The sequence below is a fragment of the Marmota marmota genome, unplaced genomic scaffold (genome assembly GCF_001458135.2).
Source record: "Marmota marmota marmota unplaced genomic scaffold, marMar, whole genome shotgun sequence".
NCBI lineage: Eukaryota > Metazoa > Chordata > Mammalia > Rodentia > Sciuridae > Marmota > Marmota marmota.
This window is the reverse complement of record NW_026000052.1, coordinates 2818556-2832006: the sequence shown is the minus strand read 5'-3', so window position 1 is coordinate 2832006 and position 13451 is coordinate 2818556. Positions and strand designations below refer to the sequence as shown.

The 13451-nt window shown below is 61.2% G+C and overlaps 1 protein-coding gene across 2 annotated transcripts in view; it reads left to right on the top strand.

The window, feature by feature from the left end:
• The window catches only part of Rxra (retinoid X receptor alpha), an 87403-nt gene extending 83230 nt beyond the window's left edge, over window positions 1–4173 (top strand). For both annotated transcript variants that reach the window (XM_048813369.1, XM_048813368.1), the window contains exon 10: window positions 622–4173. In XM_048813369.1, the coding sequence (XP_048669326.1) occupies window positions 622–769 (148 nt within the window). In that variant the 3' untranslated portion in view covers window positions 770–4173. The remainder of the gene's footprint in view (window positions 1–621) is intronic.
• Window positions 4174–13451: the final 9278 nt, after the last annotated feature.

Genomic DNA, 13451 nt, shown 5'->3' with positions numbered 1-13451 from the left:
CCCCCCCCCCAGCCCCTCCAGGGCTGGTGTGGAGAGGCCTGGGCAGACAGGAGCCTCCCAGGACCACCCCGGTCTGTCCCTCCTCTGTACTCTCCTCCCGGGGGTCTGCAGTGGCTGTCCCTCATCATGTCCCTCCTCCCAGTGCCCCTGAGACCTCTTTCCCTCTCCTCCCACGATTCCTTTCCAGGAGACTTCCCAGGGTGGGCAGGGCCTTAGCAGCCAACCCCCACCACGGCCGGTCCTCTGGCCCCACCTCAGTAGGGCTGTCCTGGGCAGGGGTGGCCCTGTGCCCGTGGGGGCGTGGTGGGAGGGGCTGGCTCCAGCACAGAGCGCTCCTGCTCCACTGGGCACTGCCTGCCCAGCCCTGGCATCGCCTGGGCGCCACTCACGCCCTCCCAGCAGAGGCTCCCAGACCCCCAGTTCATGCCGTTGCTCTCCCCTTAAGGTCCCGCTGTGGCCCCACTGCCTGTGGGACAGGCCCGTGTTCATAAGTGCTCCATCAGGCCCACTGGGCCTGCCCTGGCCGGCCACCGTGGCGTCACCAAGGTCCTTCCTCACAGCCCTCGGCCCGAGGTCTTCTTGGAGTGCCCGGCCCCTCCTCATTCACCCGCTCTCTGACAGGTTTGCCAAGCTCCTGCTGCGCCTGCCGGCCCTGCGCTCCATCGGGCTCAAGTGCCTGGAGCACCTCTTCTTCTTCAAGCTCATTGGGGACACGCCCATCGACACCTTCCTCATGGAGATGCTGGAGGCCCCACACCAGACCACCTAGGCCTGCGCCGGCCTGTGCGCTGCCCGATCCGGGCCCCGCCTGGACGCAGCTGCTCTGCTCGGCTCTAGCCCTGCCCCTGCCCTCCCCGCCTGGCCTGTGTGGACCTGTGGGTGCAGTTTGTCACTGCCATCCCAAGAGATGTTTGCCACCTCGTCATCTTTACCACTGCTTGTCTCTGGCCCAGGCTGTGGCTTTTCCAGGGCAGCAGCCAGGGTGGCCGGAACTGGCAAGACCCAGGCCCCTCTGCCAGCTCTGGCAGGCCCCCTGCTGTGTCGCCTGCAGGGTGCCGTGGAGCTCCGGGGCCTCAGGGCCTAGAGCCGGGGGAGCGGCAGGCGCCTCGTTTGGGTTGTCCTTTGCTGTTGCTGGTTCTAGGGATGCGCTGCGCGCGCCCCCTGGAGTGAGCCATCTCCTGCTCTGAGTACCGGAGCCTGGCCAGCTGTGAGGGCCTGTCCGGGTCAGGAGGAAGGGCTGGTGGGGCAGGCCGGCATCTCATTGCAAAAGACCCCCCCTGCCCCTGGGAGCCAAGAGGGGCCCGTGGGCTGCAGGCCGCACTGTGCTTGGCGTGGAGGTGGATAGCCCTGTTTTCCAAAGATAATTTGCAGCTTGGCCCCGGGACACTGAGAACACAAGCTGACCTCTGCAGGGCTTGGGCCACCTGGAGGCTGCAGGAATGAGGGCCATTGGTTTCTTCTTGTCATTGTGTGGTTCCGGCTTCTCCCCACCCTATGTTCCCATTCAGCCAGGGTGACGGACCCTCATCCCTGGCCCATTCCCTGCCCAAGTCTTCCCTTGCAGTCTGCGAGGTGGACCGAGGCTAGTCCTCACTTCCTGGACGGCCCAGTCTCAGGCGGGTGGTGTGTCACCCTCTTAGTGGCCTTGTGGGCAGCACACAGGCTGTCCTGTCCCCATGTAGTTCCACTGGCTTCATGTGTGGATGGCGGCCACCCCGATGGCTTCTGTGAGGGACGGGAGGCTAGAGGCTGCCTGGCTCTCTCAGAGGGAGGCGGGAGGCACTGAGACCCAGAGGGACTCCTGGGTGACGAGCCACGTGGGTGGGCAGAAGCACTGTGTCCTGGAGCAGCTGACACCCTGTGGGACCCCTGTATGGATTCTTCTCTGGCTGGCTGGTTCTGTCTGGAAGATTCTGCAGGCCTTGCCAGAGCCCCCAGCACCACGTTGTCTGTGGACGACGTTTGCCCAGAACCTTAACTGGGGGCTCCATCTCACGCCCACCCTGAAGGGTGGAGGGCTGCTGCTTCCTGGCTCAGCCCCATCCAGCCAGGCCCCTCCCGCGCGGCCTGCTGGGCTCCAAGGTGTGGGCTGCTCTCAGGTTGGACTGGCCTCTTTGCACTGTAAGCCCCCTGGGCGCCAGGACTTGGATGCTCACTTCTCAGACCCCGTTGGGGTGGGGAGGTGTCACAGGGAAGGGCCTGTGTCTCCCCAACCTCTGCAGAGGTGCACTGCCCCTGGCGGAAGGAGGAATCTGAGGTTGGTGGGGGGTGCTGGGAGGGGTCAATTGCCAGGCCTCCGCGGGAAAGGTGTGTCGGTCCCTAACTGAGGTACGTGGGCAGAGGCTGCAGCCCAGTCTGCTGGAGGCAGAGGCCATCAAAGATTCCAGAAGCGTCCTCCCTCACCCTGCCCCTCTTCTCAGCACGGCTCGGGCACACGCAAAGGAGAACTTCGCGCTTGTACCAGGGCCGGTTGCCCCTCCTCCCAGACTTTCCTGGGAAGTCTTGGCGGCCTTTGGGACATGGTGGGACAGGCAGAGGGCGTGAGCTCTGCAGGTCCCCGTTCCCCACCCAGCACTGTGCCTTCTGCACCCGATGTGCCCAGCACTCACGCCGCCCCGCCACATGCGCTGCCCGAAGCCCTGGGTGGGGTTTCCCGGGGACTTCTCTGTTTGGGGGCCCAGCTCTCTGTCTGTAAAGCACTGAGGTCCCCGGCCACCACCTCCCGACACCAGAACCCCAGTCCCCCTGGTCCGTGCAGCCTTGTCCGCTGTCCTGCGTCACCTTAGACTGTCCCGTGGGCTCCCCTTCCCTTCTCGTTAGTCTCACTGTCACATTCTGTGTGTACAATGCTGTTTGTCTGCAGGGGATTCGTGGACGGGCAAGTGGTCCTGGAGGGAGGCAGGGTGTCGACCAGGCCTTTAGTAGTGTTACCAATCTGGCGCAATTAAGGTGATTTTTTTGTAATTATTATTATTTTGGTGGGACAATCTTTAATTTTCTAAAGATAGCACTAACAGCGGCTCATTAGCCACCGTGCCCATGCCCGCCTTGGCCTGGTGGGACAACAGGGCTGCTTCCCGCTGCTGCCTCCTGGGTCCCTGGGCCTCAGGTGCCTAAGCATACTCCTCTGCTGTGTCACCTTCCTGCCTGGACATTCAGATGGCATGCCCCAGCTGGGAAGTGAGGACGGCCGGAGCCAGGTGGCCTGCCCGGGATGTGTCAGCCGTCGTCACTCTGGAAGCACATGGTCTCTGCGGGAAGTCGGCCGCACACCATCAGTTTGCCAAGTCAGCGCTCCCAGGGACTCCAGGCTGGCACCTGTGACAGTGCAGAGCCCCCTGCCCAAGGGGTTCCCAGGGGGTCCTGCTGGAGCAGGCAGCAAGCGGGTGATCAGCTGATGTCCCCATCATGGAACTGGGGTGTGTGACCTGGGCCCTGTCCACACAGGTGTGTGGCAAGCACGTGTGTGCTGTGCAGACTGGGAAGGCCACGCACCAGGGACAGGAGGCGCTTCTCGGTGGCCAGTGTTCTGTTTGTTTTTAACTGACTCCCTGTTCTGTAAATTTGCTTCCTGTGAGCAAGTGCTGAGGACCCCGAGTGGGGTGGGGTCGAGTGAGTCCCCGCGGCCAGGGGGTGCATCTATTTTAAGATGCCCGGAGCAGCGGCTTAGCCGGTCCCAGTCTGTAGCTGCCTCAGCTGGGACGCCGCTGCGGCCTTAGCGAGGGTGACGCATCCGCAGAGATAGAGAAGGTGTCTAACGCGTCGGGAAAGGTAAAAGAATCTATTTTTGTACAAATGTAATTCTACCCCTCATGTATGTGGGTGATGTGGCCGGGTGGGACCCTTCTGTCTCTGCTTCTGGCAGTCTGGATGGATCCTGGGGACCCCGTGGGGACCTCCGTGAGACCAGCAGGTGGCTGCCATCCTGGGGGCGGGAAGGTGGGCCTGAGCCCGCAGGGTCTCCTTCCCCTTTCGAGTGGCCTGTGACACCGTGCTCTGTCCCTGGCGACCTGCCTTCCTGCGGTCTGACTGTGAAGTTCTTCCCTGCGTAACTGTTCTCTGAACATCGCGTGGCGGACGCCAGGGCTCTGCCCACGGTGGTGTTGGAATTGTGGAAAAGAAACCCATGGAGACATAACGTGAGCGGAGAAACAAAACCTGAGTGTTTCAGAACACGCCTCCCGCCGTCCTGTCTGTTCTGCGCAGGGGCTTCCTGTGGGTCTAGGGCCACCATGTCCCCTGCCCTCCTGCCTCTACCCATCGGGGTCGGGCCTCAAGGCAGTGGGGCTTGAACTTCAGGCTCTGCCATTTCTCCACCCTGTGTCCCCTCTGATGCTCCTGGGCACCTGGTTTAGTCTGTAGTGAGGCCAGTGGAGGAAGCCTCCATTGGCACCCGGGGCACCATGAGTGGATGTGCCCATGTGTTGCCACCTTCCTGGCCCCAGGCTGGCCCCACCGGGCCCTACAGCTGTTCACACAGAGGGCCTCAGCGTGAGGAAGTCGTCTTACCGCTTGTCTAGTAGCAGAGCGACCACGCCCAGTCTGCATCTCAGTGATAGGTGCCCTTCGTCTCCACACTGGCCCTGAGTTTGGCGATGGTGTCCCCAGCCCTCTTGTGCACCCTTGTCCTGATGGCACCCTCCTGGAGCCCCCTGGTCCTGCCCTTGGTGGTGTGCAGAAGGGCCAGCCACCAAGAACTGGGGTTTCCTGAGGTCACTGCCCCGTGCATGCACACATGCTTTTGCACACTCAAACACCTACACATGCACAAACATGCTCACACTTGACCCAGCCCCAGAGGACTGACGGAGCAGGAGGGAGAGTGGAGGCGGGCTGGCCAGCCCCCTGGTGGAGGAGGACCCCACACCTGACACTGCCCCTCTGGGATTGGAGGGGATGACTATACCCCCAACTCACCTTGCTTGGGGCCCTGGAATGGTGGGTGCTTGGGAGACCACAGGACAGGATGTGTTGTCTAGATACCCTGCCAGTCCCGCTGCCAACTCCAATGGACCCCATCAGCCCTCCAGCCTCCCCTGGCCCACCTCCAGTCCCACTAGAGGTGAGGGACTCCCCAAATCCTTGGGCTGCTGCCTCCCACCAGCATGGGCCTCCCCTGGCCTTGTGGACCCTGCCCACTCTGGCTCCTGGAGGTATAGTGCTATGCTGGGGCCCCTCCCTGGTCTGGAAGAGGGACCCAGGGGCCTGCTGTTGGCCTGGCTGAGGCCTCGTCCTGCCTTCCACACGCTCACTGACGGCACCGATTCCAGGCTGGGTCTGCACCCTGAGGGCTCCCCACACTCCTGAGTCCTGGATATGGCTCCCATGGACTCTCATCCCTCACCTGCAGGGGGACTTGGGTGAGGGCACAAGGGACAAAGGTGCAGAACAGCCACTAGTTCTTCAGGAGAAGACAGGAAGCGGGGGTGCCTCTGGCCCTGGGTGCCGGTTTGTAAGGACCCGGTGGGTGATGGGACCCAACAGGGCTGAGGCAGGTAAGTCCAGGAGGGGCAGGGCCCTGGCTTGGGACTCCAGGGGGAGCATGGGAGACGTCTGGCAGCCCCCAGGGTGGGCTCCACCAGTGCTCCACCATCAGAGCAGAAGCCCCGCAGCTGCCCAGGTCTGCATCGCATGGGAACCTGGCCTCCGGCCTCCCTGCATCCCTGGTTGCCATGACAGTGCCTGCCCAGGGCAGTCCCTCTGGACCGGAGATGCTGGGCTCGATAAGTGTTTCACCAGCAGAATCAGGTGGCCACGGGCTGAGCCTGCACAGGGCCTGGTGTCGGGAACCCTGGGGACCAGGGTGGGGTGGGTCTCAGACCTCCTGTAGGGGGTGGAAGCATGGCCTTGGGTGGGATACTGCTGGGCCGTCACACGTTCCTGGCCCTGTGTGGGCCCCGAGCGGAAGGGGCTCTTCCATCAGCAAAGAGTGAGGGGGAAAGGTGTGCTTGGGGGTGGGGCCTCCAGAGAGAATGAGGATGAGCCCCCTGGAGGACCTGGTGCGGGTAGTGGACACTCAGGACAGAGGACCTGGGCCCACTGCTTTGCTTAAGGACAGCAGCACCCAGGAGGGAGCAGAGGTGGTCAGGGAAGCCCAGATGGGGGCCAGAGCAGGGAGGGAGTCAGGGAAGGGGCCCCTGTGAAGACCTCAGCCCGCAACCCCTAAAACGACCCAAATGGCCCCGCCTTCTCTTGGGGGTGGTCCAGGCTGCTGGGGACCCCTCTGGCCCAGAGTGAAGGAGTGGCAGGCCATTAGTGTGCATGTCTGCCTACCTGCCAGAGAAGCTGGAGGAACAGGGCAGGGGCCTCAGCCCCAGCTCCACCTCCCCACCCACCAGAGTCCCTAGAAGTGAGGCTGAGGTGGGACCAGACCACTGCTGACCACCTGCCCCCCACCTGGGGGGGGTGTGCTGGTCCTCAGGAGCCTGGGTGTGGAGCTGCACTGCCCCCTGCTGGAGGTGCTGGACAAGGCTGACACCCCCAGCCTGAGTGTGGGGTTGCACCGCCCCCTGCTGGGGGTGCTGGGACAAGGCAGATCCCCCGACTCCCCGCAGCCATTCTGGTGGCTTGGAGTCCACAGGCTTCCTGCACATTAAAATCATGGGGAGATTTGCAGAATCTGATGCCCAGCTGAAGGCCTACTGGCAGGGTCAGGTCTGGGCAGGAACTGGCAGCACCTCTGAAGAGCTGGGTACGCAGCCCCACTGCCCTGGCAGCAGGCTGGGATGCGGGCAGGTCCTCTCCTCCCTGGGCCTCAGTTTCCCCATCTCTGTAATGAGGACAGAGTCCCACCACCCAGGTGACCAAAGGTCCCAGTCACCTGGAAGGGGCTCTCTGGTTGCCACGTACCTTATCTTTTTGGAGTGAAGAGGCTCTCACACGGGGTGCTTGGTGGGGGAGGAGGCAGGCTGGACCCCAGTGTGATCCCTGGGCGCGGGTGGGGGCTGGCGCCCTTGGGGATTCAGCCTGGGGATCCACCTTGGGGAAGGCCAGAGCCCCAGGGGAGGTGTCACGGCTCTTTGCCACGGGGAGAGGGCTGAAGAAGGTAAGGCCCCGAAGTGCCCTTGGTGGTGAGCCGCAGAGGCTGCAGGTCAAGGACAGTCAGAGCTGTCGACAGGGGTCCACCCGGGGAAGGAAGGTCTGGGGAGGGACTTGGTGCTTCCTCCCCCCTCTGTCTTCCCATCTACCTGCCCCTTCCCTCTCTCCTCCCTCCTCTTTCCTTTCTTCCTTCCCTCCTCTCCATCTTCCCATGTACCCATCCATCCATCCTCCCGTCAACCCGTCCATCTGTCCATCTATCCTTCCATCTCTTCTCCCTCCCTTCCTTCCTTACCCCCATCTTTTCGACCATCTGGCCCAGGAACTCTCATCTACCCACCAGGGCAGGAGGGTTGTAGGGCTGAATCCCGGGCACCTCAGCCGGAGTCCCTGGGCAGGCAGGCCCCTCCTCCTGGCCCCTGCCTGCAGGTGGGGTAGATGAGGAGGCCGAGGAGGAAAGGTGGCCCTGGGGCCCTGCAGGGGTGGGTGAGTGCCATGGGTCCTGGACCCCACTGGGAGCAGCTCTCTGGCAGATTCTGGATCTCATGAAGAAAAGGAAGCTGTCTTGGGGCGGCTGGCTGGAGCCCGGCCTCCACCCCCAGCTCTTCTAGTGCAGGCATCCGTCAATGCCTGGCCCAGCCCTTGGGGGTGGTGCCCTCCCCTGTGTGAGGGTCAGGGAGCCAGGCCCTGGGACCAAGGCCAGGAGGAGAGTGGCAAGAACACCTGCTCCCCTGGCCTGGCCCTCTGTCTGTGGCTATGGGAGGGTGGCAGTGAGCTTGGTGTCCTGAAGGCGTGGGGTCCCGCTAGCCTGAGCTCCTCCCAAAGAACAGAGCAGTGATGTGACCTCAGGTGGATAGCCTCTGCCCAGGCGAGAAACAGGCCTGAGGGGGGCTACTGACCGGGGTCAGCCTAAGCAGCCCCAAGAAGCAAGTCTCTGCGCCCCAGGCCAGCCCTCCAGACCAGAGCAGACTCCACACCTTCCTCTGAGGACCTTATGCCCGGGGGAGGGGAGCCGTGCAGGCGTGTGACTGCTGCCTGGGGCCCGGGTGGCACCTGAGGTGGAGCCCAGGCTGGGCAGAGGGGCGTGGATGTGAAACAATGAGCCGAGACACCTGTGGGCCTCACCTGCCCGACCCTGCAGGAGCCTGGGGTGGGGATGATCCTGGGCACACGAGGGCTCAGAAAGGATAGGTGGCTGCATCTCTGCTCCCCTGTCGCCTCCAGGAGGCTGGGGCAGCCATTCTGGAAGGCAGCTTGGCAGGTTTTGCAGAGTGTAAGGTTGTCCAGCAACTGTGCCCCTAGGCACGTGCCCCTGATCTGAAGGCTCATGTCCACTCACAAACCCACTCGTGAACACGGTTAGCAACTCTTCCTCATTGCCAAAGCTAGAGCCAGGAGGACGCCCTTCCATGGGTGGACGGAGCAGTGCTCAGCACTGAGAAGGGGGCTGCGGGGCCACCCAAGGACACGATGAGCCTCCCGTGTACTTCCCTGGGGCAGAAGCTGGGAAGAACGGGGCTGTGTAGTGTGGCTTGTGGGTATGGCATCCTGGGAGCCACATGGCCATCAAGATGGCCACCCGTCATGAACAGCTGGGTCCTCTTGGACAAAGGCTGGGTGAGAGACACCCAGGGGCATTTCTGAGGGTAGTAGAGCTACGCTGGCCACACTAGGGTGGGGATGCTTGTCTTCCGTAGAACTGGACGGCACAGCGAGGGAACCTCATGGGGTGACACAGTGAATCCCGGGGTGGAAACCGGACACAGCAGTGCCATCCACCACATCACAGACGAGGAAGCAGCCTCAGGGAGGGTGCTGACCTGGCCCGTGCCCACGAGCCGAGGCAGGGGGTGGAAAGGTGGCCCTGGGGCCCTGGCTGGCAGTTCCCCACTGCAGACCTGATGTGCAGGGGGAAGTGCTGTGGGACTTGGGGCATCCCTGCTGGGGTCAGGGATGTGGCATGGACACGGCGTGGACACAGCCTGGACACGGAGTGGACACAGCCTGGACACGGCGTGGACACAGCCTGGCGATGCCACCGTGAGCTCACTTAGCTCCGTGCAGGTGGTTCCATGTGGACGTCCTTATAGATGGGGACACACACAGCCTGCGACACAGTGTTCTTACAGCAGAGACCAGAAGAAGCAAATACCTCCTTGGTGGCCAAGAGCACTCGGTCCCAGGTCTCTGTTTCCAAAACCCTTCTCCAGCAGAGGACAGGGGAATCCTTGGGGGATGGCTGGCTCCAGGACCGGAATCACGTGAGAGGAGCCTGCAGCGTTCACAGTGTCAAGAGGCAAAATAAAGACGACGTGCTGAAGAAATCAAAGATGGGAGGTGGCACGGGGACACGGGGCCCCAAACAGTCCCCAGTGCCCGAAGCAGGAACTCTACGAGCTGTAGCAAAATAAATAGCTCAGTATTGGATTATAACTCCAAGTATAAAATGACCACGAACGCAGGCTCCCCTGAATAAATGATTGAACAAATAAATAAATGGAGAAGGGACATCCCCAGGGCAGAAGAGTCCTGGACACTCAGGGGGATGCTCAGTGCTCCTCCGGTGGAGAGTAGCCTCCAGCAACCTCCCCACAAGAGCTCAGTGCAAATGGGGAGGGGAGCAGGGCCCAGGAGTCTGTGCACCCCCGCCTCTGTGGCTGTCCTCTCAGACACCGCCGGCCATCTGACCGTGAGAAGCACCAGACATCCCAAACGGAGACGCCATCAGTTGTTGAGGCTGGCCTCCTAAAGGCTGTCCAGGTCAAGAATGAGGATGGTCTTAGTTGCTGTCACAGCCAAGAGGAGCCTAAGGAGAGGTGGTGACCAAGGGGTGTGTGTCAAAGCTGCTCCATTGGCCAGGTGGACATGCCATGCTAATCCAGAGCTTCTGTGGGAATCCAGAGCTCTTCTAAGATGCAAAGGCTTATTTAGAAGACGAAAGCAGCGGCATGTATTTACAAAGTCACCAATGTGGCCCGAACTCTGACTCACGAGAGCAGCCTGTCGGCCAAAGACCTGCTGCGAGATACTCCAGCTATCGCAAAAGAGGACCTCGCTTTCCAAAGGTCCAGCCTTCTAGCCACCCCCTGGTTGGGGGGCAGGGGGGAGATGGACAGACAGACGGGTAAGCACAGAGCTCTAGAGTCTGGTGATGGAAGAAGCCGGCGAGATGCTGAGGCTCCTGCACTCCTCACCCACCTCTTCTCCCTCCCTCAGCCCCTCCCTCCCTTCTGTCTCAGGTGAGGATTGAAGTGTCACAACCTGCTCAGGCATGGAGGGACACACTGGCCGTTCCCCAGAGTGACGGCTCAAGCGCAGATGGCCACACCCCCCGAGCACTAGCAGATGCTGTGCTTCACCAAGACCCCACCCCCCAGCCGGTGGTTCTGCGGCCTCATTTCCTCCCCCCCCCCACAGTCCCCTCTCTGGGACCTGGTGGCGTGGATGGTGAGTGGTGTGCACAAAATCTGTGGCAGATATGGGTTTGATGTGAGGAAGGTCCTGGGGCACCGAGGTGCGTGCATGTGGGGCCTGTTCCCCGTGTGAGCAGAACCTCAGTAGAGCTGAAAGTGGGAGCAGAGGTTGGCTCACCTGGCCTTCAGGGTCTGGGGGTAGAGGCCAGGGTATCAGGATCAGCATGTGAGTCAGGCACAGAAGGGAGGCCGAGTGAGGGGCTCTGGGGTGTGCATCCCAAGGCCCATTCTAGCCACAGCGGAGCAGCTGGGAGCACCACTTCTGCTCCAGCCTGGGAACATGCAGGGGGCACCTTCCCAGGCCCAGGGAAGTGCCGCTGGGCCGACGCTTGTCTGACAGGTCAGTTGGAATTTGGGGGTGGCAGAGGACAATGCCCTCAGTGATTCTGTCACCCTCCCACTGAACAGAAACTCTTCAGTTTCTGTTGCTCGTGCTAGCCTCATGCGGGGTACCTAAACAGCCCCGACTTGGGGTCAACAGTGGGGGGCTCTCTCTAGTTGGTCCAAGCTGAATGTGCCTCACATTTGCAGCTTCACAGTTTGTGAAACCAAAATAACTTGTTGAACAAGTTTATTAAAGCCCGACTTTGCACGTGGAACCTGTGGGTTCTAACGTTGCATTAAGTCCTGTTCAAGGCAAGAGGCATCCCACGGACTCTTTCTATTCCCTGCAGACAGCTTGGCTTCCTCAGCATGGGGGGCAACGGAGGGCACTGCTAACCAGAGAAACTTCTCAGGGGGGCAGGATGCTTCCGAGACTTGTCACAACCTAAGAGACCCCGCTGCCTTCCCCAGAGGGGCCCACGTGAGCTGTTTGCATGATCAGCCCACCTGGCTATTTTAAACATACCTGGAGTAAGAGGAGAAAAGCATCCAGGTGGGGGCCTGCCCTGGATCTGGCAGGAGCTGGTGCCGGGCTGTCAGCACCCTGAGAACCACCAGAGGGCAGCATCGCCCTGCTGAGCACACCGCATCCTCCACTGCAGCCCTGCTGATTGGCTGTGCCCATGGTCGCCCTGGCAACCGTTTCCAGCTCTCCCGCCCACATTGGCCCAGCCCTGGAACTTGCTGCTCAGTTAGGTTTGCAGATGCCTCCTGTCTGCTCTGTCCCAGGCTTAGGGCATTCTGTCCCAGGATGGATCACAGAGGAGGGAGCCTGCCTGCCCCTCCCTTGGGCTCATCTCACACTCTGGGTGTGGTGGGTGGGAAGGATGCCCCTTGTGCCACCAGCTGCTCAGGTGCCAGGGAGTACGGCACAGCTCAGCAGCCATCCTGCTCCGCCCAGCCTGGGCTTCAGACTTGGTCAGGGGTCTGTTTGCAAGTCTTGGCAGCTCCTCCCTGGCTGGGGAATACTCTCCAGACTCTGGGGGCTGACGGCATGGTTGGGTTGTGTGCAGACCCAGAGGAGGGAGCTCTGGGGTGGGGAACTTGACCAGCCGTCTGTACCCACCAGGGCACAGTTGTGCTGTGTGGCATGAATCAGAGGCTCCAGGGCAACAGGATGGTGTTTGCCCCCCTGCACACGCTTGTCCATTATCCATCCACTCATTCAGTCAATGCTGCCTGGGAGCCACGTGGGCCAGCCCATCGGCTTGGCTCCTGGTGAGAACAGAGTTAGCAAGTCTGTTGAGCAGAAATCCAACGTGGACCACATATGTAATGGAAATCAAAAGATGCCCAGGGGCCAGATTAAACCCAGGTGAAATAAATTTGATATTTTTTTAACCCAGTGTATAAGAATGTATCATTTGTACATGCAATCAATATAACAATTCCTGGTGAGATCTTTACTTTTTTTCATACTGGGGATTGAACCAGGGTGCTTTACTACTGAACCACATCCCCAGCTCTTTCTATTTTTATTTTGAGAGGGCCTTGCTAAGTTGCTGAGGCTGGCCTTGAACTCGCGACCCTCCTGCCTCAACATCCTGAGTACCTGGGATCCCAGGCCGCATCACCACACCCTGCTCTACATTGACTTTGGTACCAAGTCCTTGAAACTTGGTGTGTTTCCCCTCAGTACGTCTTTCTCCAGCCACTCTGGCCGCGTGTCAAGGGGCGCCTGGGTTGGGGGGTGCAGGTCGGGCCGCACTCAGGCAGCAGATACGGGCTGATTGTGCCAGGAGGGGCCACTTCAAGATGCTGTGGTTCACAGAGCAGCCCGTTGAGGAGGGGGCCGGAAGTTTCCCCAGAAAAGGTGACTTTGAGCTGGGCACTGGAGGATGAATGGTTCCTTGAGAACAAAATATAGAAAAGAGAATCTTCCAGTGTGTTCCTGGGAAGGCCTCACTGGAAGGCCACGGTCAGTCTGCAGGACCCAGAGCCTCTGTCACCTTCCCAACAGGCACTCCAGAGGCGCCTCCACTTTCCACCCTCTTGTTTCTGCCCCAGGGCCAGCGTCGGTGTCCTTGCCATCGCAGAGCTGAGGTCTGGAGGCCCAGCTGCTGACAGCCACCATCTGGGGATCCTTGGTCCAGCTCCAAGGGCGGCTGGGGTGTGGAGTGAGGAGACCCTGGAGTCTGGCAGAGCAGGAGCCACAAGGACCTGGAGGTGGTGTCCCTGGAGAGTTTGGGCAACCCTGGCCTTCCTTCTGGCTCCCAGGATCTGGGGGCCCACAGGCCTGCCCAGGGAGGGGCCATGACGTTGGGCTGCGTGGCTGGTCCACCAGGCTGCATCTCCTGGCCTCACCGCTGTTTCAAGAGGCTCCCCGAGGCAGCTTCTGGAGACTCCCCCGAGTGCTGGGGAGGTCAGCCTGGGCAGCTGCTGTTCTCAGGAAAGCTCTTAGACACAGAGCTTCCAAAAGTACTAGAATCAGAGGGTGAACCCCACATCAGGATACCTCTGGGACATGGCCACGTGGCCAGAGGCACGTCCCTCCCTTTGGTGAAGAGGGATTGCTTGGGATCTGCTGTGGAGTGTGCTCTGGTGTGGAGGTCGGGC